General features: G+C 48.8%; 1 protein-coding gene and 1 long non-coding RNA gene across 6 annotated transcripts in view; one reads left to right on the top strand and one right to left on the bottom strand.

Moving 5' to 3' along the window:
- Positions 1–27974, top strand: part of POC1A (POC1 centriolar protein A) — a 93511-nt gene that overhangs the window by 40966 nt on the left and 24571 nt on the right. For 4 of the 5 annotated variants that reach the window (XM_019417068.2, XM_019417063.2, XM_019417065.2 and 1 more), the window contains 3 exons: positions 3842–3910; positions 6354–6452; positions 16420–16509. In XM_019417068.2, coding sequence (XP_019272613.1) covers positions 3842–3910; positions 6354–6452; positions 16420–16509 — 258 coding nt within the window. The remainder of the gene's footprint in view (positions 1–3841; positions 3911–6353; positions 6453–16419; positions 16510–27974) is intronic. The other variant, XM_019417064.2, reaches the window with a different exon arrangement.
- On the bottom strand, positions 997–3551 carry LOC109247894 (uncharacterized). The gene is made up of 2 exons (XR_002071883.2): positions 3344–3551; positions 997–3246 (listed from the first exon to the last, which is right to left on the bottom strand). It is a non-coding gene; the product is annotated as an uncharacterized LOC109247894 (long non-coding RNA).

The following is a 27974-nucleotide window of genomic DNA, read 5'->3' as shown; positions in this document are numbered from 1 at the left end:
CCAGTGAAAAACATTACGAAAGCCTCGTGAGGTGGTGGTGGATGGGGTACCTGGCTGGGTCTTTGCCAGCATAGCTGTTGTGGACACAGTGGTCAGAGTTCAGGTGCACAGGGGCCTCAGGGAGTCCGGTGGAAGGGAGTGAGGAGAGCAGAGGGGTCTGGACCAGCTATAGGGGCCCTAAAGGGAAAGTCACCCAGAAGCTATCGGAGCTAAACACCATGGGTTCCTTTGTTTTGCCTTTTTTTTTTTTTTTTCAAGTTTCTTGATTAACACCTTGCTGTTCAAGAGTGAAGAAAGCAGACTGTGCGGGGCTCTTGGTTTGGAGGTTGTCAAGGCAAAGATGGTGTTTGGTGAAGTGACTGGGTGTGGGCCTAGCCAACCTCGAGGGCCACATGAAGCTGCATCAGGAGGGAGAGTGGGGTGGGAGGCCAGGCTGCATCCAGTGCTCATGACGACCAAGCAGAATGAATGGTCTCACCAAAGCTGGCCAGATCCAGAAAGGGAGGGAAGGATCTGGTTGAGCCTGTGAGGCATCCTACCTGTGGACATGGCCTGGAGCCAGAGGGGACCAGGATCTCAGGCAGGTAAACACCTCTGGCATTCAGACCACACTGCTAAAGTCTCAGCAGAGAGTTCAGAGTCATACTCAGGAGTCTCTGGAGAGGCCCCTGGGTCTTGCCTGGGAGAAGAAACAATTTGGCAACATTCCTGCCCTGAGCTGGTGAACTAATGCATTGAGAGTAACTGATTAACCAAAAAGAATAAGCCACCTTGAAGGCAGAATGATCTCAACGTGTATAACATTGGATCAGTGTCTGTGACAAAAGCGCCCGTCAAGCCCCCATGGTTTGGAAGCTACAATGCACTCCAAAATGTAACTGCTGGGCTAAAGAGTAAATCATTGTGGAAACTAAATGTTTGGAGGTGGCCACCAGTGAGAATATTGCATATTGGAAACTTTGAGGATGTATCTAGGGTGGTAATCAGAGGCAAATGTGTAGCCTTAAAGGAGTTTATTTAAAACGGAGAGAGATTAGAAATAACTGAATTAAGAGCTCAATGCCAGAGGTCACAGAAAGATCCTGAAGCAAGAGAAGACTGGAGCTCGAAATGAGGACCCCTGAGCAGGCCGGTGGAGCTGGAGCACCAGTGAGGGCAGGAGGAGGGGCCCTGGCGAGGTTGGTGGGGCCCGGGGTTGTCTGGGTGCCGAAGGGTTGGGATGATGTTTGTCAGTGGTGGAGAAGCTCGGTCTGCGTTCTAGTCCCTGCTGGTTTTGTCCCACAGCAGAGCCTAGGGCCACCTGCTCCCCGGGGCTGTTTTTGTGGGCCACAGACAGACAGGCAAGAGCGTTTGTGGAATGTTGCTCTTTCCAGGAACACCAAGGTACCTGGTGTGGGAGCTGAGCAATCCTCTGGGTAAATGGGCACTGCTGGGGAAGACCGTGGGTCTCACCCCCAAGATTCCCCTTACTGCTTGTATGTTGCTAGCATCATCCCCAGAGAGTTTCCTGACATTTGGACTCCAGGGAAAGCGCTAGCCTCTGCTTTCTGGTCCCAGTCCCCCACCATGCCACAGGCTACCGGCCGCCTTCTTCAGTGGTGCTGCCACTGCTTGTCCTCCAGCAAGTTTTTTAAGTTTACTTATTTTGAGAAGGGGAGAGAGAAAGTGAAAGACAGGCTCCACTCTGTGTCAGCACAGAACCCGACATGGGGCTAGATCCCACGTACCGTGAGATCATGACCTGAGCCACAATCAAGAGTCAGACACTTAACTGAATGAGCCACCCAGGCGCCCTTGGCCTCCAGAATCTTGTCGGCAACTTGGCATCTGGTGGCTGAGTGACAACAGGAAAGGAGACTGGCTGATGAATATTTGTTTGGTTCCTTAGTTGCTCTGACTTCTTGGAAACCCGCTATTCCTCAGTGAGCTCTGGACAGGCAAAGAGCCTGTCTCTGTTGACACTACGTGTCCTGGTTTCCTTCTCTTTTCTCTCTTCCTTTTTTGTTTTTCCTCAAAATGAAAATAGCTTTGTTGTTTTGTTTTTATATTAACATAGCAATACCGTATACTCACTGTTTAAGAGTTCGAAGTATGAGGAATTAACAAAGATTTCCAAGAATCAAGTGAAAGTCACCTGAAATTTCCATCCCGCACCCCACTGTGTTAACCCTTGGGGATTGTTCACCCGGAAGAGTATTAGGGTGACGCGTGATCTGCTCCCTCCTGCACTCGGCCCTGCACTTGTGGCTCATGATGCCTTGCACCTGGCATTTCACACTCCCTGGTGTAATTGACGTTCCCCATCATAAGAATGGATCTCCTTTGTCCTATTGGATGGCCATATAGGACTCCTGACTGCCCTGAACCCCAGGCCCTCGGAGACCCATCTGTGAGAGGAGGTGGGGAGAGGCACAGGCTGGAGGCTTTGTCTCTGACCTCTTGGGCCTTGGTCTCTCCTCTGGGACGCATCACCTGTAGGAAGGGTAAGCGTGCAAACCATCCTCTGAAGGTGAAGTGGGTAAGTGCAGGTTAGTGTTAGCTGGCCTTGTACTCACTTTCGTCTTCACCACCTTCATTATGGGCACCTTGGAGAGGAGGGGCCGTGGATACAATGGGGAAGTGTGGGGGTACATATTCCTTCCTGCCCAGCGTACCCAGGGGCATCTTTCCACCTGCCTGTCTCTTCTGGGCAGGCAGAAGCTGGTCTTGTTCCATGACTTCAGATCCGTTTTTTAGCCCAGAACTTCTCTGTCTTTTCCAGCATCGTGGAGGTGTGTCCCAGTGTTCCTCTTGTCCATGGCTCCACCTCTTATGTCTGCCCCACGGCCAGAGGCATCTCATTTGGGCAGTTGGGGCTCTTGCTGCTCCCTGCTCTGGTCTGGAGGAACTGAGGTGGCCTTTGTAATAGTGGCCATGCTGTCATCAGTTAGGAGAGAATCTGTTTTATCTGGTTTTTCTTTGGGAATGCCAAGTACTACCACGCTGAAAGTTTGGCCAGGAGGAAGAGATGGTTCACGGTGGTGTGTGAACAGATTCTTGCTCCGTGCATCTTTCTGCAGCAGATTTCAGGCATGTGAGGAAGAGCCCTCCCTCTTTACTGGAGGAGTATGCGCCCCTGCTCCAAGCCCGGATAAACTCACGGGCCCTCAAAGCACTGCGTGGCACAGGTCTGGCGTGTCCCTTCCGATGGTCATGTGGACCTTCAGCACCTGGGAAGCCGGAGCTGGTACTTCTTCCCCAAAGGTCCTAACATAAAGAAAGTGATTTGCACATTAGAGGGAGATGTCTCGTTGCTCCTCTGTTCAGACACCTTTCATAACCCCCTTCCCAGCCTCCTTCCTACCCTGATTCTGGCCTCTTGTGTCACCTGGGCTCCCTGACTGCACCCCGTTTCTGCTCATTGGCTCCTCCTCAGGGCTGCACACTTCTCTGGTCAGCTGCAGGGTGGTGTCGGGGAGGAGCACGACCTGGGCCAGGGGGACCCAAGTTCTGGTGCCAGTGCTGGGCCTGGGATAAGTAGGTGCACCTGTCCGACCTCCATCTTATCCTTGGGAAGTGGGCACAGTGATGGCAACCCAGCAGGGCTTTCTGCCCACCTATGACCCCCCTGGCTTGACCTTTGTGCTGTCAGTGGTGGTGGGGAGCAGAGGCCTCAGCAGTGACACTCATGGCTGAGCTCTGCAGGTGTCTCTGCCAAAGGTGAGGGAGGACAAGGGGCTAAATGAGGCCCTTAGCCCTTTGTCCTGCTGCTGCTCCCATTCGGGAGCTTCTGGTTTTCTTCCTGTGCATTTAGCATCTACCGTGACCTTTGGTGTTTTTTCTTGTTTGTTTGTTCTGACAGGGTCCAGCCACCACTGTTGCTTTTTCAAGAACGGGAGAGTATTTTGCTTCTGGAGGTTCTGATGAACAAGTAAGTAAAGATTGGTCTGAGACATGTTGGCTGGTACTTATCAGAAGAGAACAGGAGGTCAGAGCATCTTGAGGATGGGCCAAGTTTCACTAGCTTCCTTGGTGGCTTTCAGCAACCATGAAGGCTGGCACTTGGGGTGGGGTACTTAGACCCAGGGTGCTCGTCTCCTTAAAGCAGGTCTCCTAGGGGTGCTGACCCCGTGGCAGCATCTTAAAACCCTAACTGCTCAAACCAGCATGGGTTGGAAGGATCCTGAGCTATCATTGCCATGAAAAAGTTAAAATGAAGGTTCTTAATAACTTCTTTTTCCTGATGAGATAATTAGGGGATACATACATAGCCTGGCAATGTGGGCAATGTGGCAAAAGCTTCATATTTCATTTAATCCTCATGGCGGCCCTGTGGACAGGGCCTCTGGTCCCTCCATTGTATGATGAGGAAACTGAGGCTCAGCAGATGACAGATATCAGGCTGCCCTGGAGCCCCCACCTCTGTCATCTGCCCCCTTTGCTCCTATTATGCAAATAGTTTTGAGGGATCAGATTTTCAGACTGCATGGCTGCAGGGAGAAGACATGTGTGAGGAGGTCCTGTGCCATTTTGTCACCCTGTGTGCCCAAGCTTTCTACCCATCAGCCCAGGTACCTCCTGCCCAGAATGTTCTCTGTCTCTTTTTTTTTTTAATGTTTATTTATTTTTGAGAGAGTGAGAGAGTGCAAGCGGCAGAGGGGCAGAAAGAGTGAGAGAATCCTAAGCAGGCTCTGTGCTGCTGGCGCAGAGCCTGACGCGGGGCTCATACTCACGAACCGTGAGAACACAACCTGAGACGAAATCAAGAATCAGACACTTAACCGACTGAGCCACCCAGGTGCCCCCAGAATGTTCATTCTCTTGATGCTGGGCCTCACAGCTCTGCTCAGCCAGAAAAGTCCCATTGGCCTTCCAGTGAGCCCCAACGCCATTCCTGTGGACCGATCCGGGTCGAGTTTCTGCCAAGAAAGCAGAGGGTTGTTGGAAGCTCTTTCAGCATGGCTTGGATAAGAGGCAGTGTGTGTCTCCCCCCACCAGCACTGGTTTCTGTGCTAACCAGACAAGGGAGGAGGAAGACCAGGGGGACCCCTGAGCTGTCCCTGGGTGTGGAGGCCTGGCTCATTGCTTAAGCAAGAGAAAATAGTGCAATAGAGTCATACTAGAAATAGTCATGGTAAAAGAAAGTCACATAGTACGAGAGGCAGCCTGGTAGAAAGTAGGGCTTCCGCCCACTCTGGGCCCTCCTCAGGCAGCCACTCCTATCAGCTCCCTGGCTGCTTTATGAAAGTCTGCTCTGAGAGCCTTTTTGGAGAGACATTTGAATCTTCACATTCGTAATACTGTTCTATTCCCGGGAATTTTTCAAGACTAGCACAGTTACAAATGGCCCTGTGAGCAAGGGGGTGTGTGCTAATTCTGTTTGTAGGCGGGAGGAATGAGAGACCTTAATGGCCATGATTCAGGGAGCGGTAAACGGTAGGCTTCTCTAGGAGTGGCGAACAGCCTCAGGAAAGTGTTCTGCTTATGCTGAGTTTTCGTCTTACCTGGACACAGGGCTTTTCTGTGGTCTCACTTGAGCACTGGCCACGCTCCACAATTCCTGCTGTACTGGAAGTGACCTTGGCAGAGGGCAGCCACATGGGGCTGATTCTCTCCAATAGGAATGTTCTTGCTCCCCAGCAGGGCTGTTTGCCAAGCTTTTGTTGGAGGAGCCTTAGGATGTGAAAATCCTTCAAGTGGACTGTGGAATAAGGGGTGTGTTGCCCATGGCTCCCTGGGTACCAGTGTCTGTGCCAAGCTGTCTCTGTGAGGTCAGAAGATCATCCCCTTTTCACAAATGGGAAACTGAGTCACAGAGAGGTTGAATCCCTTGCCTAGAGCCACACAGTAAGGGACGGAGCCGGGAATTTGACCACAGTGGTCTGGTGTAACAGACCAGGCCATGACCCTCGGGAGCTTCTATTTTAGTGGGGAGACAGATGATAAATGAATGAGGAAGAGGGACAAAGAAATTAAATAACTACGAAGTCTGATGCTATGGAGGAAATAAGTAGAGAGCTATGATAAAAGTTAGTAGGAGGCCAGGGAAGCGCTCTCTGAGAAGATGCTGTGGAAGAGGACACTCTAGCTTGAGGAGACAGCTACACTTGGGCTGGGACACGGCAGGGAGGGACCAGCAAGTACAAAGGCCTCGTGGCAGCATGCAGTGAGTCCATCCCGATGGACTTCTCGAGGCCTGTTTGGAAAGCCTGGGAGGTGGGGCAGGTCCCAGAGTTGAGCTGGGGTGTCTGGTGGGGACTATCCTGCCACTGGCCTAGAACTTTCGAGGTGGCCTCTGGGCTCGCATTTTCCATGAAGTAGGACTGGCAAGGGTTTTTCTCCTCCTGATTCTCTGTGCTTGTGGGTCTTGGCAGGTGATGGTTTGGAAGAGTAACTTTGATGTTGTCGATTATGGAGAAGTCACAAAAGTGCACAGGCCCCCAGCCACCCTGGCCACCTCCTCCAGGAATCTGGTAAGTGGCTCAGCGGGTATGTCCTGAGCCCTGAAACTCTGGTGGTCATGGCAAACAGTGAATAATACTTCGGCGCTTGTACTTTGTTTCAAATCTAGAATTAACAAGCAAGACGTGAGGACTGCAGGTGCCGAGGCCCCCTGCCATTTGGTCAGAGGGTGTTTCCATGGCACATGCTACTGATGGTTGAGGAAAGGAAGGACCTGTCCCCTGCTGAGGCTTGGGCCACAGGACCCTGCGGGAGGTTCCTAGAGGGCGTGGGGCCTGGGCCACAGCTGGGACGGATGGGAAAGGCCCAGCCCTGTTGCTCTCACTTCCCTTTTTTTTTTAAACCATGGAAAGGAAGTTCCTCAGCCACAAGCCATTTTTAGTACCTTTGTCGGTAAAAGGCCATTTGGTGTTCCCGAATTAAGATAGTTAATGGTATTTTTTGACAAATATTTTGGGGGAAAAAATGTTTGAGAACTGATATGATCTCATTGAATAAAGTTGCGTTCAGCTTTGGCTGAAATAAGCTTTAAAAGCTAAGGATGTGGAGCCCTGAAGGTTTTAAGTGCCAGTGGCCATAAGCTGTTTGAATCTCTCCCTCCTGGACCCTAGAGGCAGTGTAGCCTCTCCCACCCACGGAAACTGGCCTGAACAACAGGAAGCGGCTTGCCCAAGGCCCCCAGCAACTCAAGGCTGGCCCAGAATAGAACCAGGAAGTCTCTGAGTCCATCCTGAGCTTTCTTTGGCTCCAGCAGAGGGATCCCCCACCCCAGCGAGATACCCACACACACCCACACCCCCCTAAACATACCCATCCTGTGTGTTGGGGCTCCCTCTAGGAATAGGCCAGCTTGAGATTTAAAGTTTTCTTCCAAGGGTTGCCTTAGCTGGGAGGTTATGTTCTCCTCCACGTTTGCTAATGAATAGCTGATTGTTAGCTTTGGGGTGTGTTGGGGTATGACTGGGTTGCATGGTGGTCTTTTTGCTGCTGTTTGGTCTACCTAGAAAGGCATCTATCTTCTTCCCTTTCCTTTCCTTTCCTTTCCTTCATTTCCTTCCCTCCTTTCCTCCCTTCCTTTCCTTCCTTTCCTTTCCTTTCCTTCCTTCTTTCCTCTCCTTTTCTTTCTTTCTTTCTTTCTTTCTTTCTTTCTTTCTTTCTTTCTTTCTCGAAATGTTTCTTTTTTTTTTTAGTTTTTTTTTTTAATGTTTATTTATTCTTGAGACAGTGGGAGACAGAACATGAGTTGGGGAGAGGCATAGAGAGAGGGAGACACAGAATTTGAAACAGGCTTCAGGCTCTGAGCTGTCAGCACAGAGCCCGATGCAGGGCTCGAACCCATGAACCGTGAGATCATGACCCGAGCCGAAGTCGGACGCTTAACCGACTGAGCCACCCAGGTGCCCCTGAAATGTTTCTTTTTTTAGAGAGAGTGCAAGGCAGGGTGGGACAGAGAGAGAGAGGGGACAGGATCCGAAGCAGGTTCTGTGCTGACAGCAGTGAGCCTGATGCAGGGCTCAAACTCACAAACCACAAGATCATGACCTGAGCTTAAGTTGCCAAAGTCTGACGCTCAACCAACTGAGCCACCCAGACACCCCTAGAAGGCATTTTTCAAACTGCAGGACTGGGATCCTATGGAGTCTGTAGCATCTGTTCCCTATCTGTTGGGCATTCGCAATAAATGAGGTCCAGCCAAGGCCTTTATGTGTGCTGCCCTGTTTATCCCCTACCTTGGCCGGCTGGGTGGGCAACGTTACTACTCTTACTCACAGATGAGACATCTGGGGCTTAGTCACTTGCCCCAGATGCCTGGACCTACAGACTCACCACGCTGGCCCCTCTGAGCGAGGCTGCTGAGCTGGAAGCTGCAGGTGGCAGAGGGCTGCCTGTCAGCTTTTCCCCATCCCAGGGAAGGGCACTGCCACCTGTCTCTTGGGAATGGTCAGTAACCATCAGCAAGGGGAGAATCCTGTGCTCCTTTTCTTGTGGCTATTAGGGAAGTAGCTCAGGCAAGCCACCTCTTGTCCCTTCAGTCCTGCTCAGATACGGGGTGTGGAGCACCCTTGCATCCCAGAGCTGTGGGGCCTGATCATCTAGCATGAAGGTGTTCGGGGTGGGGGAAGCCAGCAGGACAGGGCAGAGTTTGGCATGGATGGGATGCCAGTGCTCACCAGTGCTCAGGAAAACCATTTGTTCCCCTACTACCTTCAGGCCCACGACAGAGCTGTAGTCAATTCCACTGGGCATCACCACATGGTACTCAAACAGAGGAAAGGATATGGGCTCTAGGGTCAGAGAAGTGGGTCTGAACCCTGGCTGTCTGGTCCCAGACAAAGCACCTGCTCTTCCCAAACCTCTGTTTTCCATGATGGGACCTGCGTACCCCTTTGGCGGGCTCTGAGGACCCCATGTATGACAGAGCTGAACTCTGCTGACCCACACCGTGACTTGACTTATTAGTCCTGAAATTGTTCTTTGTTTATGGCTCTTCCCTTATTTGTCACAAGCCCCTTTGGGACACTGAAGAGATGTATGGGCCCTCATCCAGACACACACCCATGCCAAAGCTTGCACACCATGTGGAGTACACTTGTAGGAGTGTGTCTGATCTCAGGACTCCCAGGCCAAGAGGAGAGCTAAGGGATTTTTTGTTTGTTTTGTTGCATTTTATATACATGACATAAAATTTCTCCTGTTAGCCATTTTTAAGCATACGGTTGAGTGGCATTAAGTACATTCATGTTGTTGCACAGCCATCACTGCCGCCATCCATAGAGTTATTTTGGTCTTCCCAAGCCTGGGAGAGCCAGCACTGCCTGGTGGTTAGGTTTGCCCCCATGGTGGGTAGGGAAGCAGACGAGTATAGTCTCAGCTTTCCTGCCCAAAGGCTTCCGTGGCACTGAGATGTGGTGACCGATCCCATGGCTGGCCAGGGCATCTTAGCTCCTCTGGGGGCCCAGGTGCTCTGCAGCCACGTGCCAGGGGCCAGTGCATCCAATGAGCCCCTGCCCCTCCGGCTATCCATATACTGTCCCTCCAGTAACCCAGGGGTTCTCAGCCTCGACACTGCTCATCCGTTGGGACAGATACATCTTTGTTGTGGGGGCTGTCCTGTGCATTGTAGGGTGTTTAGCAGTATCCCTGGCGTCTACCCACTAGCTGCCAATAGCATCTCCCCACCCCCCTACTTGTGACAACCAAAAATGTCTTCAGGCATTGCCAAATGTCTCCTGGGGGGCAGAATGGCCCCCAGTCAAGAATCACTGCACTACTACCTCAGGAGTGAGCCCATAAGGGAGGCTGCTGCAGAAGCGGGAGGAGTGTGGGAATGAGCCTGGGGGTAGGGATGTCCTTGTGGCAGGAGGCATGGAGACGGCACAGAGGGTGGGCCACGCCGAGCCTGCTCGATTGGGCCAGATTTGGGCTTATCCCCGCAGCTGTGGCTCAGGTCTCTAGCCTATTTCTAGCAGAAGTCTATTTTATAAAAATGTCATTTGGCCTGTCACACTTTGGAATCTTCCAGAGGTGATGGTAAACAACAAAAAAAAGACCTTTAGCAACTTGATATTCTTCACTTACAATTGGAGTGTTCTTGTCCTTCCTGCCTGCTGGCTTCCCTGGCTCCAAGATAGTAACCAGTGAGTGGTTTGGTGGCTGGCCAGGGTGGCTTGGCTTGGCCTGTGCCCCAGGAGCTCTTGGATCTTATGACCCCTCCCTCTCTAGCTCCTTTTGTCCCCTGGCCCTTGGACCCTAAAGCTGCATGAGACACACCTGGGCATTTGGGGCATCTTAGGAAGCCACCAGGCCAGGTACCTTGTGTGTGGTAGAGTATGGCAATCTAAAGCCAGAGGCAGGCCCGCCAACAGAGCATGGCAAGGGCAGCCCTACGAGCATGTGATGGCCCTTCTGCCCTGGAAAGCCCCCTGCCCAGGACCCTTGCTCGGGCCGCAGCATTCAGCTCTCACTCTTGGAATGAAGGCCATCCTTGAGCTCACTCTGAACAGAGCTCTGTTCACTGCCAGAGCTATTTTCAACCTCTGGTTGAAATTCACAGCTTATTTTTAGGCACATTTCATGTTGAAAAGCACAAGCCATTTCCCAGCCCTCCAGAATGAGAATAAAGGGTTCCGTTTTCTCTCTGTTCTTGGCTGAGTTGTGGAGGAGAGGGTTTAGGGCTGTGGCTGGGGGGGCTTTCTCTGCTTGGAAGGCTGCAGAGGAAGGACTCCAGTCTAATAGCTGGGCCGAGGTGGGCAGGAAGCTCCATGCTCTTCCCCATGACATACTGCAAGGCCGGAGGGAGGTTGGGAGGGCTGCTTGCGAGCAGGTGAGTGCCTCCCAGAGGGGCTCATGTCGGGGCAGAGAGTGGGACCCCCACGAGTCATCTGCAGCAGGTGCTTGTGCTGGGGGTTTTAAGGGTCTGGTGCTTAGCTCTGTCCTGTGCTGCAGCCCTGGCCTCTCTGTTTCCTCCCTGTACTCATCTACTCAAGTTCTAGCTCCTTCCTGCTGTTAGTGCTTCGGAGCCATCCCTGAGGTATCAGGGCCACTGTGTCTTGGCTGACCTTGGATTTGGCCATTGCCTCCCAAGTCCCAGCTACCATAGGACTGGTTTTTACTTCAACCATAGAGGCATTTTTAAACCACTTTTAACAAGGATGCATTTATTCTGATTTACTCTTATTCTTGCCTTTCCTCCAAATACCTGAGAGCCCATTATGCAATTTGGAAGGAAGGTTGTGCTAGGCAGGTGGGAGGGGAAGAATGCAGAATTCTAGGTAATTCAGGAAAACTGAAAAACACTTCCTGAGTTGTCAGGCCTGGCTGCCTTCCAGTTCAGACAGTAACCTTGAGTTCAGGGGCCGAGGGCTTTTCTCCCTCAACCTCAGATGGGGAGGCACCAGGCCCTCCTTCATGAGATTTCACGAGGTGGTACATGCCAGGCAGGCACTTGGAACTGTGCCTGGCACATGGCAAGTGCTCACCAAGCTTTAGCTATTTTTAAAATGTTCCTCTTCCTTCCTCTGTCAGACTGAGGGCTGGATGAGCCCCCTGCCCAGTTGGGGAGATTGTTGGAGTGGGGAGACAACATGCAGGAAAGGGGGCAATTCTGACCTAGATAATTTTCGATGTTGACTCCCTTCTGCAGGTCGTCTTTGTGAGGTCCAGTGAGGGTTTTAGACCCTTGCAGGAATCTGTTGTGCTTCCTGATGAGAGACCCAAGTCCTCTGTGCTCCCCACCCCCATGACTCCTCAAAGTAAAGTAGTTGGGACCCCCAGAGCCTCAGTGCTAGAATTGTCCCCAGGGGGAGGAGGCTGGGTTAGCTAACAGTATCTGAGGTCTCAGCCTTCTCTGGGGATGGCCTGTTTCTTCCTAGTTCTGGTTCTGAGGGTGAAGCCCCCACCACCTCCCGCACCCATGTTTCTGCTCTCACATTTCTGTCTTGGGATGCTACACGGGGCTTGACTTAGGGGTTTTGGGCTCTGATTCCAGTCTTGGCACTGGATCTTACCCCATGCTGAGGATCTGGGGGTCCTGGGTTATCACCCCAAGCACTTACCTGGAGGAGTCATAGAGTTGAGGCAGGGGATGGGGTCCATTTCCACTTGCCTTATGGATTTCCATCTGTTTGTGAGTGTGGAGGACTGGGGTCTCTTGCTGATAACACAGATTTCTGGCTGGCATTTGCTTTCAGTAGTAGGGAGAAGTATGGATTCAAGGGGATGCTTGACAGGCAAGGCATTTTGGGTGTTTACTGCAGGGTTGAACCCCAAATTTATGTGTGTTGGAGGGGAGCCTCTCCTTTCTCCCACTGGCCCCCATTCTGGCTCTGAATTTCCCAAGATTGTTGTCTGGCTCTTATCAGCAGGTGAGTCGGAATATGCTCAGATACTTATGTGTCTTAGAAGAGGGTTGGTTTCATGGAAGCCAGACTCTCGACAGCCTTTAACAACTTGGTGGGCAGTTTAAGAGCTGTACCGCCCCTGTGTGCTGGTCCACAGTGAAGCTAGGTCAAATCTCTCCTGTGACCTCAGGCAGTTTGTCTTGATTCTCTGTACTCAGATTTCTCCCCACTGGTCCACATTACATCCTTTAGGCATTTTCCATTTTAGGGGCTTACTGTGGAAAAGATCATCCTGCAGGGGTGGGGGGTAGGGTGGCCGCAACAGCCTTTGCTGACTCTGGGTGGCAGAGGCCCTCAGACAAGATGTCTCACTTCACACTCAAGTTTCATTTTCGTCACCTTTACTTGAGAGGAAGTCATGGAAAGTGCTCTGGGTTTCTTAGTTTCAGTGGGAAGACAGAGACTAAAAATAAAGAAGATTCAATATTTGTTACCAAGTTACAATTAGTTAATTTATTTGTTGTGTGATTGGGAGAGGGGCAGAGAGAGAGAGGGAGAGAAAGAATCCCAAGTAGACTCCTCACTGTCAGTGCAGAGCCTGATGCAGACCTCAACCTCACATACCATGAGATCATGACCTGAGCCGAAACCAAGAGTCAGACGCTTAACCGACTGAGCCACCCAGGCGCCCTGTGAGCTACTATTTAAAGGAAGTTCCTGCTTCAATCAGAGCATCCTTGTACAGTGGCCGGGAGTAACGTGGCTGTGTGAAGTCTAAAAGCACCAAAGATTCTGATGCTTCCCGCGGAGGGGCTCTTTGGGCCTGGGATCAGTGTGGGGAGCTGGGCTCCTTCCCTCAGGGTCCGACTTGTGTCTGTTACCGGGAAGCAGGCAAGATCTCCTCTCCTTTTCCTTCCAGAGGCTAAAACTGACTTTATTGGGAGGTGGGTCAGGGCTATCCCAGCACATGTTAAATAATTACCGTGTTTACCAGAAGAGAGAAGTTGCCTTTGGCAGTGCAGTGAGGAGACAGGCCCTTTAACATTTGACATAGATTGCAGCAAGCCTCTTGTAATGGTTCTCAAACCTTAATGTGCTTCAGATTCACCCTGAGGCCTTGTTAAACACAGTCTGCCCCATTCCCAGAGCATCTGATTTGGTAAGGAATTTGAAGTTTCTAGGTGATGTTGATGGTCCAAGGACCCACTTTGAAGAGTCACTAGTCTACTGGAAAACAGTCTAGCCAATTGTGACCATGGCATCCTGGGCAGGGACGTAGGGGGAAGAAGAGAGCCTCTGTCCATCTTGGGGAGTTTACATGGCTCGTGGGGACTAACTGTAGTTTGGGAAAAGCACTTGGGGGATTGGGGTCCCTTTCAGCCCAATTTGGAGAATTGTGGTCCACTTCTTTCCAAAAGAGGAAAAGTGGTATCGCATTGGCTCTAATCTCAGTCTAGCGTTAAATTCCATCACTTCCCTGTGGGCTCTTTAAACCCAGAGGCACCCAGTAGGCCCTGCTTACAGTTGGGCAGGCAGATGTGTGTTTTTTTTAGCAGCCAGGATGCACTAGGAGGAAGGATGGTACCCAGGGCAGCCCTCTATGGGCCTCTGTCACCTGTCTTGCTGTCTTGGCTCCTTTTCTGCCCGTCAGTGCTGCTGCACCAGTCCAGTCACCTGCTCCTGAATCCACATCCTGTGGCTCACCTGCCTCCTGCGTTGTCCTCAGTATCCCTGACTCCTGCGTTGTCCTCAGTATCCCTGACTCCTGCCTCTTGCCCTCTAGACAGCGATGCCTATATCAGCTCCCATCCTCCAGAGCCTGAGGGGCCTTTAGGGAAGCTGACAGGTAAGAGTCTCTGGCACCCGAGCTTGAGATGGCCTGGTGCTTATGGCTCAACATCTAAGCCCCCAGGTGAAGGTCTTCTTTGTGGAGCCTTTTGGGGAAGTGCCTCCAGGCAACAAGAGTAGGACCAAGTCCCAAAACAGCAGCAACAGTAGTGGTGGCAAGAGGATGGGGTTGTGGGATGAGACAGAGTCTGCATCCCCTTCTCTGAGCGGCCCCTTTGAGTTGTAGTTTCCTGCCACTGGAAAATTCTCATCCATTCCACAAACAGGTAGCTCCCTATCCAGAGAAGAGTGGCAGGAAGGCCTATCCAGGAAGGAAAAAAGGCCTATTTAATGACTTAAACCAACAGGAGGCATGGTTTCAGAAATCCTGGGCAAGGCATGGTGAGATACTCAGTGTCATGAAGATGAAAGAACCTGCCTCTGGAATCCTCACAAGGCCCGGGGACCCTTGCGTCTAGTTCTGCGTGTGTCAGGATACATCGGGAGCATAAACCTGGGCGCTCACATACACCTTTGAGAGCTCTGTTATCTCATTCAAGGCTCTCAGAACTATCTGCTTTCCTTTCGCTCTGGCAGCCATAGTGTGGGTTCAGGGTCAGTGGAGATTCCACGTTGCATGTGGGGAAATGAGCCTAAATCATGGGACAGTGTGCAGTGGGATCCTGAGACCATGATGCTTTGCTACCAAGCATGCATGACCCAGGGCCACTGCTGTGATGCTGCCATTTTGCTGACAGTGGTAACAAGCGTCTACAACCGTGTCAGGCCACGCTGATAAGTCTCCTTCACAGAAGAGCCAACAGAGGCCATGTGTGGTTATAAAACAGAGAGGGTGGGCAAGAACTGAGACTGTTGGGATTTGAGAGTCTTCTTCAGTTCCATGCTATTTTTTTCAAACCCAGAAACCTAAAAATGGAGGAAATGAGCCACAAGTGGAAATAGACCCAGTTGCTTAAGTCTGACTAAGACTTTGGGCTGCCTTCACCCCACCCCCCCCCACCCCCCGCCGCCCGCCCTCTGTTCTCCAGCAGAACTATACTCAGCCTTTCAGCTTCTTTCCAGATGACATTTCCTCCATGCGGCCTTCCCTGGGAGGCCCGCGGGTTGTGAATTCTTCCCGCCCCACCTACTGGAGCACTCGCTCTGCTTGCTGGAGCAACCCCTCTTTCCTGTAGTCAGTTATTCACTGGTCTGTCTGGTCTCCCCAGAGGGCTGGGGCCTTGGTCTTCTTGTGGTGCCCAGCATGTAGCTGGAACCCAGAATGCTCTGGAAATCAGAGCTCGGTGGACACGTGCCTGCAGCCTATGGGCAGCATGGGTTGAACCTGTGAGGCAAGAGGCAGGCCCTGGCTCTTTCTTTTGGCATTTTTGATGGTCCCAGGCTAAATGAAGGAAATCACTTTCTGGCCTGGTTTGCCACTTTGGGGGCAGGTGCATGGGGTGGTATGGGCAGTGACTGGGCAGTGGAGCATGGTATAATCTGCATATCTGGACTAGAAGTTTCAGTACTTCTCATTTTCAATGGAAAAAAGCCCTTTGCAGTTTATATTTTCCAGATTGGATGGCAGCGTTGGCCCATGTGTTGTAAGGGTGTTAGATAGTGCTTGTGTTTATGTTCTCATTGGTTACCATGGAAAAAATCAGAATAGATGGTTTCCATGGAGATTATCTTAAAATTAGTTTCTTTGAAGGTCTGGACATTGCTGCAGGGTTCACAGAATGCTTGTGGTGACATTGGGGGCTTTCTCTGCGGCAATGCCAAAGGCTGGTCTGAACATTCATGGATTGAGACAGATCTACCTCCTGGACTTGAAAGTGCCAGGACACCCGGCCGGGGACCCTCGTCAACTTCTTCCTAGGGTCCCACTTGCCTGGCCACCGCTCATTCCAGTCACCTGGGAACTTTTTCTTTTTTATTAAATGAAACAAAACAAAAAACCTTTGAATTGTGGAAAATTTCAAGCTCACACAAAAGGTGGAGAGACTAGTATAACAGACCCCCCATGTACCTTTCATCTAGCTTCAGCATTTTGCCAATCTGTTTTGTTCATCTCCCCCACCCCCACCCCACACACGTTTTGTTTTGTTTTTTTTAGTGGAGTCAGAGTATTTTTGTTTAATCCCAGATACATTATTTTACCCTAAATAAAGACTTTTCTTCGTTGTATAACTGTAGTGCTCTTTTCACACCCAACAAAATTAATAATTCCTTACTATCATCTGTCTAGTGCATATTCACATTTTTTCACATGTGTCAAGAATATGGCTTTGTGCTTCTTGTTCAAATAAAGATGTGGGAGGCTTTGAGAAAGTCCAATCTCTGCTCCCCACCGTGGTTCTGGTGCATGGAGAGATTGAGCAGTCTTGGCCCAGAGGTGCAGGTAGGTTGGGGGCAGGAGGAGCTCTGGGATGCCTCTCTCCCACCATCCTTAGGGATATTTGTGTACTGTGAGCTCCAGGAACCCCTTGCTCCAGCCTGGAGATGGATCAGCTGCTGCCAGCTGTCCTGGGGCGGGCATCCGCTGGGGGGCGCTGTCCGTCTTTGCAGCCTGTGGGGGAGGCAGGGAGAGAGGTGATGTAACCTTGGTTCACAACAGCTGTATGCAAGTTAATTTTCCAGGAAGGGGAGGCTGGGAGACCCCACGGGATGCAGCCTCCCTAGACTCCTCCCTGGGGGTGAGCACTTTGGCCCAGAAGAGTCCCGCCGCCTCTGCAGGGTAGGCAGAGCCAGTCATGGTTATCTGTCCTGGCAGGCTTTGCTCGTGTCCTGAGATGCTACACAAAATATGAATTGCCAAGCTTGGAAGTGATGCCTGGGTGTGGTCATTGCCTCTAACACTCTCCATTGAACTAAGTGCAAGGAGAGTTTAAAATAGCCAGCCTTTGTTCCCGAGGTTTTAAAAATTCAACCCCAGTAGTTACAATGAGCTGTCTTCAAGTGGATCTATAAATAAACTGCTACTGTTCCTCTTTGTCACCGAGAGCTTCGGCGTCTTCCAGAGACGTCGGCTCTGCCGCTCATCTTCATTAGCTGCCTCTCATCTGTGGGGCAGCTGCAGCCAGCAGCAGGCTGGGCTGACAGCGTGTAGTTGTAATGACAGCAACACGTTCCCTCTTAAAAAGCCACATTTTAAAAGCCAAGATTAACTACACAGGGAAAGATGTATTTTCACATAGGAGAAACCTGGCAGAGAGGTCACCATCACCATTGATCAAGGTCAGCACCACTAATAATACGTCCTGTTCGCATGAGTTCTGTGATGTCAGGTGCTTGGCTTTTGTGGTGTTCTTGTCAAAAATGCTAACCTCGATTCAATCCTGAGAAAACTTCGGACAGACCCGAAATGAGGGACATTTGACAACATAACTGATCAGTACTCTTTGAAAGTGTCAAGGTCGGGGCACCTGGGTGGCTCAGTCAGTTAAGCGTCCGACTTCAGCTCAGGTCAGAGCCGTGTCAGGCTCTGTGCTGACCGCTCAGAGCCTGGAGGCTGCTTCAGATTCTGTGTCTCCCTCTCTGCCCCTCCCCTGCTCACGCTCTGTCTCTCAAAAATAAATAAATGTAAAAAATTAAAATTAAAAAAAAAAAATGAAAGTGTCAAGGTCATGAAAGACAAGAGAAAACTGAGGAGCTGACCTAGGTTGCAAAAGACCAAGGAGAAATAACTAAATGCAGCATGAGGTCCCAGATGGGATTCTGGAACAGCAAGATCCAAGGACATTAGTAGGAAAACTGGTGGAGCTCAAGTGGGGTCCTTAGTTTGGTTAATGGTATCGTCCCAAGATTAATTTCCTGGTCTGATCATTGTACTAATGGTTATGTAAGACGTTAGCACTGGGGAAGCCTGGGGGAGGGATATATGGAAATTCTCTGTACTATTTTTTACAACTTTTTTCTAAGTCTAAAATTAGTTCAAAGCAGTTTAATTTTTTTAAAAGAAAGTCTCCAGTCAACACTGGGCTTTAGCTCCCTCCCAGAGTGCCTCAGCCCAGGTGTTTGCTGTGGAAGGGTAGGTGTTTCTGGCTCAAGGGAAGGGGTAGGTAACCCTGAGGTGCTCAGTGCGCAGCCTGGAGTGGGCCCTCAGTAACATTTGTGGAATGGAACTGAGCAAGAGCTGGCCCCAAGAGAAGCAGGTCATGTTCAGAGAGAATGAGCTGGCCGAGGTATTGGTCACTGGCATGGAGACTGTGCAGTGGCTTCATCTGGTTGTCTGTGTTGTCACTTGTGCAAATGCTTCAGAGGTGCATTGGCTCCAGGAACCCCGGGGCAGACTCAGCAGATGTCCTCTAGCATGAGCACAGGCCCATGACCGGCCTGCCTTCTCCCAAGGCCTCTTGGGGTTGTGTGGAAGACTCTACCCCCACCGCTGCCCGGTTCCTTCTTGGCTCTGGCCCTGGCCCCCAGCTCTGCCTTGCAGCCCACTTGCGTGTGTTTCTGGCTATACTGGGTATGATGGCCCGGAGGGCTTCAGCGCCTAAAGGCCTGGGATGTTTCCCTGTTCCCTCAGAGCCCTTCCAGAGAGGAGGGTCAGGGACCCCCTCTGCGCCAAGGGAAGCTCTTGCTGCGTGATAGCCTGCTTGCTTTCTCATGGCCTCCACCCATTTGTAGTTGCTTAGCCTTCCTCTCCTGGCTCATCCTTGCTCCTTTCTCCCCAGAGTTTCCCTCACCTGGCTGTGTCCTTGCAGTGAGACAGACCTTTCCAGCTCCACTGCTTTCTCTTAGGGGCATATTTGGATGTCGGAATGACTTCCCAGGTCCTGCTTATCAAGGCAATGCTTTCACTCCTTTGAAAACTTTGGCTTTTATACATCAGCCCTCTTATATGTGGGGCAGTACTTGGAAACTCCCAGAGAGTGTGGCTGGGGGATAGCCGGAGGTTGCGGGGGCTAGAGCCTGGGAGTGGCTGTTAGACCCTGGGTGTGGGGGCCTCAGTCTTGATTTGGGCCTGGGGGAGGAGGTGGGGCACCTTGGTTTGTGCAGTTAGCATCTCCCATGTGCCAGGCACGTCTGTGAGTGACACAGGTGTGATAGGATGCCACCTGCCTCAAAGGGACCACTCCCTGAGGAGAGGACTGTGAGGTGAGAAAGTGCACCCTGAGCTATCTGCAGTTCTAGGGTAGGTCGGGCACATGGATCCCTCATCCATTTTAGACCCGTCCTTTGACCCTTTCACAATTCTCACTTCAAAGAATACTCTTTCCCCTTCCCATCAGTGGGGGCCTGGAATCAAAGGGTGGCTTTTAGACCCAAATGTGATCCATCGTTATGGAGTGTTTGATTCCATTCTGAGGCTGCCCCATTGGCCCCAGGCCCCTGTGACCCTGAGCCTGTTGGCTCCTTCTGTGCACACAGATGACCCAGCACCCCGCCTTCCTTGGGAGCCTACTGTGGGGAACACACGAAGGCACCCTGCACATTCATACTCTAGATGAAAGCCAACACAGTAACCAAATTCCATACTGATATTTAGGCTGGCTTGGAAGAACATTGGCAAGATTGACGAACAATTAGATGATTTTAAGACACCAGAATTCCTCCTGGGTTCAGGGCTATGTTTAGAACCAGAAGTTTTCTCTCTTGTTGGACTCCAGGCCGGAACTCTAAATTATAGGGCAGACAAGACTGTTGTATATCTAGTCCACAAATATGTGTGGTGGATTCAGTACCAGGTTTCTTTTGAGCTCTGATTTGAGAAAATGGCCATGACTTTTTCCACTTGAAGAGCTGGAGAGGAGGGTGAGCTCAAGTGAGCTCCGTCCTATTTTCTGCTCTCCTTGCCAGCATCAGGTTTAGCAAACAGAGGCAGGCAGATACAGACACCTATTAACTTTTCATGAGGGCAAATTGTCAAAGCCAAAGGCCTGAGGCAAAGACTGTAAGAAACGTGTCCGTGAATCTCTGTACCTTCACTTAGCAGACTATGCAATGAGCGGTTGAATGAAAGATTAAGTTGAAAAGATTTAATCATGGTGCGTGTGTCTGTCCATTTCTTTCAGTTTTGTGCTCAGCCCTGCTTTGGAAACACAGTGACACACTTCAGTGTTTTTAGCGGGCGGTGGCCAGTCGGGCTGCTTCCTGGGTCTGTATGAGTTGGGTACCAATGAGGCAGCCTAGATCTTGGGCCCAGGTCACCTTCCTCTCCCTTTTGTGGTCCAGAGTCAAGCCGTGGACCAGTTCCTGGATACTTTTGTCTATTACAGTTTCAGTTTCCAGAATAGGCTGAGCAGGGGGCAAGGTCCAGCGTTAGAGATTGAGAGAAGAGGAGAAATTTCCATCTTGAACAGGTGTTAATAATTGACCACCCCACTTACCACAGTGGGGAGTTCTGTCACGTCGGCTCACAGCATCTTTGTGGTAAATCTCCAGCCACTACTGGCTGCCGGCCAGGTGTTTGCAGACCTTGCATGTTCATGACTGTCAAGCTGCATAGGGACCCCTAAGTGGCTGGGGCCTAACATTCCATACACCTGGCAGCCGCTGCTTGGGAAATGCTGCCTGGGCACCTCCACTGATGACCAGGGAGATTGAGGCTTTGGGAATTGAACTGTACTGAAATGTGAGTCTGGTTTGGAACTATAATCACCATACCAATGGTGGACCTCATGGACCTCACCTGGAGCCTTCAGCCGTGGGTTTTGCCCCCTGGTGATGTCCAATGGAGACGTAGTGATTTTCACCTTGAGTACTGAGTGACTGTGATGGGTATGCAGTGTCATGATGGGCAGGTCGGGCTTCAGGGGCATTTCAGTTGTAACTGCATCTTTTTTTTTTTTTTCTTTAAAGTCAGGCTTGCATGGGGTGCCTGGGTGGCTCAGTCGGTTGGGCGTCCAACTTCGGCTCAGGTCATGATCTCGCGGTTCGTGGGTTCGAGCCCTGCGTCAGGCTCTGTGCTGACAGCTTCCAGAGCCTGGAGCCTGCTTGGGATTCTGTGTCTCCCTCTCTCTCTGCCCCTCCCCAGCTCACACTCTGTCTCTCTCTCTTTCTCTCAAAAATAAATAAACATTAAAAAAAATAAATAAGGTCAGGCTTGCTTATTTACTTATTTTAAAGCTTATTTATTTTGAGAGAGAGAGAGAGAGAGAAAGAGAGAATGAGTCCCAAGCAGGCTCTGCGCTGGCAGCATGGACCCCAATGCAGGGCTTGATCCCACGAACTGTGAGATTGTGACCTGAGCCAAAATCATGCATTTCATGCTCTACTGACTGAGCCAGCCATGAGCTCCAGCATTCACCATTAAAAAAAAAAAAAACTGCTCTAGGAGTTTGGACAAACACATACAGTTATGTAATCACCACCACATTCAAGGTGCAGAATATTTCCATCATCCCAAAAGTTCCTTTTTGCCACTTTATATCAATCCACTCCTTCCACCTCCAGCCCCTGGCAACCACTGATCTGCTTTCTGTCACTACAGATTGGTTTGTGTTTTTCCGAATTTGATATAAATGGAATCATGTAGTTATATATTCTTTCTGGTCTGTCCCCCGCCCCCCACTCAGCCTAATTATTTTGAGATTCACCCTTGTTGTTAACATGTATCAGTATTTCATTTGTTTTTAATGCTGAGGAGTACTCCATTGAATGGATTATAGCACATTTGTCTGCTGTTGTTGAACACTTGGGTTATTCCCAATTTTGGGCTATTACAAATAAAGTTGCTGTTAACTTTTATGTACTTATATTTCTATGGACATAATTTCCCTTTTTCTTGGGTACATACCTAGCTGTGGAATGGCTGGGACATATAGGTATATGTTTAGCCTGTCAAGTAATTATCAGACTGTTTTCGAAAGTGGTTGTACCATCTTACATTCTCCCCAGCAGTGTCTGAGTTTGAATTTCTCTAACCTCCTTGTCAGCACTTGGTATGGTCAGTCTTTTTAACTTTAGACTGTTCTAATAGGTATATACTGGTATCTTACTGTGATTTTAATTTGCATTTTGCTAACGACTAATGATGCAGAGCATCTTTTTATGTATGATTGCCATTTTTATATGTTCTTTGATGAAGTATCTGTTCACATCTTTGCTTATTTGTTTTTTGAATATTAGGTTTTTTTCTCATTGTTTTTGACAGTTCTAAAATATTCTTGATATGTGACTTATAAATATTTTCTCCCAATCTGTAGTTTGCGTTTTCATTTTCTTTATTTTTTAATTTTTTTTAATGTTTATTTTTTGAGAGACAAAGAGACACACAGAGTGTGAGCGGGGGAGGGGCAGAGAGAGAGGGAGACACAGAATCTGAAGCAGGTTCCAGGCTCTGAGCTGTCAGCACAGAGCCTGATGCTGGGCTCGAACTCAGGAACCGTGAGATCGTGACCTGAGCCAAAGGTGGACGCCCAACCTACTGAGCCACCCAGGCACCCCTCTTTTTTTTTTTTTTAAGTTTATTAATTTATTTTGAGAGAGAGAGAGAGAGAGAGAGAGAGAGAGCGAGCATGGGGAAGGGCCAGAGAGAGGGAGACAGAATCCCAAGCAGGCTCCGTGCAGGTAGTGCAGAGCCTGATGTGGGCTCAAACTTATGAACAATGAGATCATGACCTGAGCTGAAGTCGGACACTTAACTGACTGAGCCACCCAGGCGTCCTGAGTTTTCATTTTCTTAACTGTCTTTCAAATAGTAGTTTTAAATTTTAATGAAGTTCATTTTATCAGTGCTTTCTTTTATGGGCCATTCTTTCAGTGTCATATCTAAGAAATCTTTGCCTAATCCAAAGTTACAAAGATTTTCTCCTATGTTTTAGAAAAGAAAATTATACAAATATTATAGTTTTAGGTTTTACATGTAGGTCTGTGATCCATTTTGAGGTGTAAAGTATGTAACAGAGTTCATTGTTTTACATATGGATGTAAAGTATGTAACAGAGTTCATTGTTTTACATATGGATAGCCAGTTGTTCCTGCAACTGTCTTTACTAAGTTGTTTGTGTAACTGTGTTAAAAATTAATTGACCAGATATCTGTGGGTGTATTTCTGGACATTGTTTGTTCCATTGTTCTATTTGTCTGTCTTTTCACCAGTACCACACTTGTCTTGGTTGCTGTAGCTTTAGACTAAGTCTTGAAATCAGGTAATGTGAATTTTCTCATTTTCTTCCTCTGTTCAAAATTGTTTTGGCTTCTCTAGTTGCTCTGCCTTTTCATACAGATTTTAGAATCAGCTTCTTGATTTCTATAGTTTATTTCAGGGAGACTTGAGATCTTAATAACATTGAGCCTTCAGTATATAAACATGGTACTTCATTGATATTGGTCTTCTTTGATTTTACTCATCAACGTATGGTAGTTTTTTTGCATATATGTTATTAGACTTATATCTAAGCATTTTGTTGTGGATTGAATGGTGGCCCCCCCAAAAGATATGTCTGTGTCCTGACCCCCAGAACCTGCAATTGTGATTTTATTTGGGAAAAGGATCTTTGACGATGGAATTAATTGGCCCTAAATCCAATGACAAGTGTCCTTATAAGAGATACACAGAGAGAAGAAGATAAGGCCATGTGGAGATGGAGGTAGGGACTGGAGTTATGCATAAACTAGGGAATCCTGGAGCCACCAGAAGGTGGAAGAGGCAAGAACGGATTCTCCCTTAGTGCCTCCAGAGGGAAGGGATCTTGTTGATACCTTAATTTTGGATTTCTGATCTCTAGAACTCTGAGAATAAATTTCTCTTGTTTTAAGCCATCAAGTGTGACAATTTGTTAGAACAACCATAAGAAAGTAATAATAAAATTCATGAGGGGTGCCTGGGTGGCTCAATCGGTTAAGCATCTGACTCTTTGTTTCAGCTCGGGTCATGATTTCACAGTCTGTGAGATCAAGCCCCGAGTTAGGCTCCATGCTGACAACATGGAGCCTACTTGGGATTCTCTCTCTCCTTCTCTCTCTGCCCTTCCCCCACTCATGCTTATGCGCACTCTCTCTCAAAATAAATAAACTTTTTAAAAAATTCATGATTTTTGGTGCTATTAAAAAGATAATGACCAAGGATTTTTGAAAATTAATGAAAGGTGTCAAACCATAGATCCAAAAACCTCAGAGAAAGGACAAGCAAGCTGAATAAAAAACAAAACTAAAACCCTGCACAAATTATATTGAAGCTTTTGAAAATCAAACATTAAGAGAAAATCTTGAAAGTCGACAGGAAAGAGACATTATATACAGAGCTGGTCAAAGGTAAGAATCACAGACGAATTTTCATATGAAACTACACAATCCAGAAGACATTGAAGTAACATCGTAAAGCGTTGAAAGAAAAAACTGTCAACCCAGAATTCTGTACTTAGCAAAAATATCTCTTAAAAATGAAAGAGAAATAGACTTTTTTCGGACAAAAGCTGAAATAATTCACTACCAGCAAATTTGGTCTATAAGGAATGTCTCTTTTCTCTCTCCTTTCCTTCTGGAATTCCACTCATACATGTTAGACAATTTGATATTGTCTCACAGTTTATGGATGCTCTGTTCTGTTTTTTTCACCCCTATTATCTTTCAGTTTGAGGAATTGATCAATGTTTAAGGACATTGATTTATTTTCCTCAGCTGAGCTGAGCCTATAAATAGCCCATCAAAGCCATTCTTCATCTCAGTTACTGGGTTTCTTATTTCTAGCATTTGCATGGACTCTTTCTTGTAATTTCTACCTCCCTGGTGGAATTCCGGATCTGTCTGTGTGTATTGTCCACATTTTCCAATTCGACCTTTAACATGTTAGTCATTGTTATTTTAAATTGTATGTCTGATAGTACCAACATCGAAGTCCTCTGATTCTGCTGATTACTTTCTGTCTGACAGTGTCTTTTTCCTTGCCTTTTGTGTGTCTCGTAATTTTTGATTAAATGCTGTACATCATGGTTAGGACAGTAGAGACAGAAGTAAATAGTCTTATCAGGAGTTGAGCTGAGTTTAGTGTTACTGTGTACTTAGGTGAGGTCTGGGTGTTGGAGGGTTTTTCTCAATGTTCCTGCTCCACCCCCAGCTTTCAACCTTCCTTGGGGGCCTGTTCCTCAGAGGGCATCTATTTCCATGCTCTTACACCTCCCCTAGCAATAGGCTGCTGGTGCAAGGTTGTTGGTGCTGGCTAGCTTTGTTGCAAGTCTTCTCTGTTAGCCTGGCCCCAGCTTTAGTCTTAGACAGGCCCTATATCCCTGGGTCTTAGAAGTAGGGCATTCTTAGTAGCCCATCCCCTCCCTCAGCCTTAGGAAGCCTGAGTGATGTTGGCTCAGGATGGTTTCTTGCCTCTCCTCACCAGGGGCAGCGGGGTTTTATCTTTGCTCATTTCCCAATAGCTTATGGGTTTTGTTCTGTAGGAGAGAAGGGTCCTGTTAGGCTTTCATGCCTTTTCCGTGTCAGCTGCCTTCCTCTGGGTTTGCACCCTCAGGGATGGTTTTCTCCCATCTCCTGCCCTGCCGCCAATCTTTGTCATGAATTCCCAGTGGAGGTCTGTGAAAAACTTGTGAGTGGATGCAGACTCCATTTGTGTCTGTGGTTCCCAGGGGTTCTTCACTCTCACACTCTCTATACTCAGCTTCTAGCAGTTTGTTGGCTTAACTCAGTTCTTCTTACCCACTTATATAGCACCCAGTGCCCCTTCCTCCCGTGCTTTGCCATAGGTGAGCTGATGTTCACTTCCTGTTTTCCTTAGATGAGTCTGCCTTTCCTTAGATTTCAGGCTAGCTGTTTGCTTTGTGACTTCAGTTCTCTGATTTAAGAAAGTTTTGGATTGCTATTCTTGCAATTGCTATATTGTAATTCTTTTGGATTGCTAGTCTTTTTCTTGTTAGGATGGGGTTAATGTTTTACCCAACTTTCTACATCCTAGGCAGAGGCACCTTATCCATATCTGCATCTTGATGATGAATAAGTGAGACCATAGTCAGTCCAGATGGGTTGACTTCTTGTCACAAGGAAGACCTGCAGGCTATTTTGTTGTTGTGTTTTTTAATGAAAATTTATGGTTAGTGACCCATGTGTTTAAGTGACTGAGATCAACCACAGATATTTCTGCAGTTTCTGCTGTGTGCAAAGTGTGAGTTCCTGGTGGCATGTGATAGGCTGGCAGCAGCAGAAACTGAGACAAGCAATTTAACCTACTATGAGAGCCCAGGATCCCACACCAGGGTGGGGTGAGAGGGGATCCCTACACACCCCAAGTGAGATTTCCACAGTTAAACAGATTTGTCTTTTCTGAGTTTTCACCTTTTTTAAAAAAATTTTTTTTAGTGTTTTATTTATTTTTGAGAGAGAGAGTGAGAGCATGCAAGTGGGGGAGGGGAGAGAGAGAGAGAGAGAGAGAGAGAGAAAATGAGAATGAGAATCTCAAGCAGGCTCCATGCTGTCTGTGTAGAGCCCAATGCGGGGCTCTATCTCACAAACCGTGAAAGCATGACCTGAGCTGAAATCAAGAGTCGGATGCTTAATCAAGTGAGTCACTCCAGTCAGGTGCCCTCCCCCCCCCCCCACTTTTTTTTTTAATGTTTGTGTATTTATTTTGAGAGAGAGAGTACAAGCAGGGGAGGAACAGAGAGAGGGAGAGAATAGAGAATCCCTAGCAGGGCCCAGCACTGTCAGCATAGAGCCCGACACAAGGATCGATCCCACGAACTGAACCATGAGATCACGACCTGAGCTGAAATTAAGAATTGGACGCTTAACCAACTAAGCTACCCCACCTTTTTTTTATTTTTATTTTAAGCTGTTTATATTTGGGGTGCCTGGGTGGCTCAGTTGAGTAGCTGACTCTTGATTTCTGCTCAAGTTATGATCCCAGGGTCATGGGATCAATCCCTGTGTCGGGCTCCGTGCTGAGTGTGGAATCTGCTTAAGATTCTCTCTCTCTCCCTCTGTCCCTCTCCCCCACTGGCACACTCTCTCTCCCTCTTTCTCTAAAATAAAAAATAACAATAATAAATAATGAGATGTTTATATTTGGCACAAGTGAAAGATGACAACTTGGTACAGCTCTGTAGGTATGTACATGTAGGCTAATGTGACTTTACTCATGCATGCTATGCCTGTGAACCACCAGGCAGGGCCCCAGGACCCCTTGATGTTGAATGGGCAAAGCACTGATAGGATTTTCCTCCTTCAGTGCTGCTCCAGTTATTCCATCACTATCATTACTCACGGCCCTGGCGCGTGTGTCCCTTCCCACTCTTGTTTGTCATCTTATCTCTGCTTATCGCTTGTTTGCCAAGCTCTGGCAAATACCACATCTCCAGGGTGCTGGAGTGCAGGTGAGTGGCCACGATGCTGTGTCAGGTGGGGCTGTTGGCCCTTTGCCTTGGGAAGGTTTCATTACACAGGAATGTCACCGTGGTGGGCTTGGCTCTTTGAGGCATCCAGTGTGTGTGGAGGGCCCGCTCTGTGTTCAGCTCTGTGCCAGGCAGGCATTCCAGGGCAGGTGGGTGGGAGAATGACGCAAAAAGTGTTAAACACAGGATGTAAGAGAAGCTGGGCATGTGGAAGCAAAACTGCAGGCCATGTCACCTGTCAGTAGCTGCCTGATGTCAGGGAACTGCCTGTACTTTGGGTTCTGATCTCAGCTCTGTCGTTTCCTGGGTGACTTCGAGCAAGATTCTTACCTCCCTGAGCCTCCTTCCCCATCTGAAAAATAAGGTTAAGGGGAACTTGGGTGACTCAGTTGGTTAAGCGTCTGACTCTTGGTTTCTGCTCAGGTCATGATCTCACGGGTTCATGGGTTTGAGCCCCGCGTTGGGCTCCGTGCTGCCAGCTTGGAGCCTGCTTGGGATTTTCTCTCCCCACCCCCACCCCGGCCTCAAAAATAAATAAATAAACTTAAAAAAAAAAAAAAGAAAGAAAGAAAAAAGAAGGTTAATAACA

The sequence above is a fragment of the Panthera pardus genome, unplaced genomic scaffold, assembly GCF_024362965.1.
Source record: "Panthera pardus isolate Hobbes unplaced genomic scaffold, ASM2436296v1 HiC_scaffold_8, whole genome shotgun sequence".
Taxonomy (NCBI): Eukaryota; Metazoa; Chordata; class Mammalia; order Carnivora; family Felidae; genus Panthera; species Panthera pardus.
The sequence above is the reverse complement of the archived record's forward strand: the minus strand, read 5'-3'. Positions and strand labels throughout refer to the sequence as shown.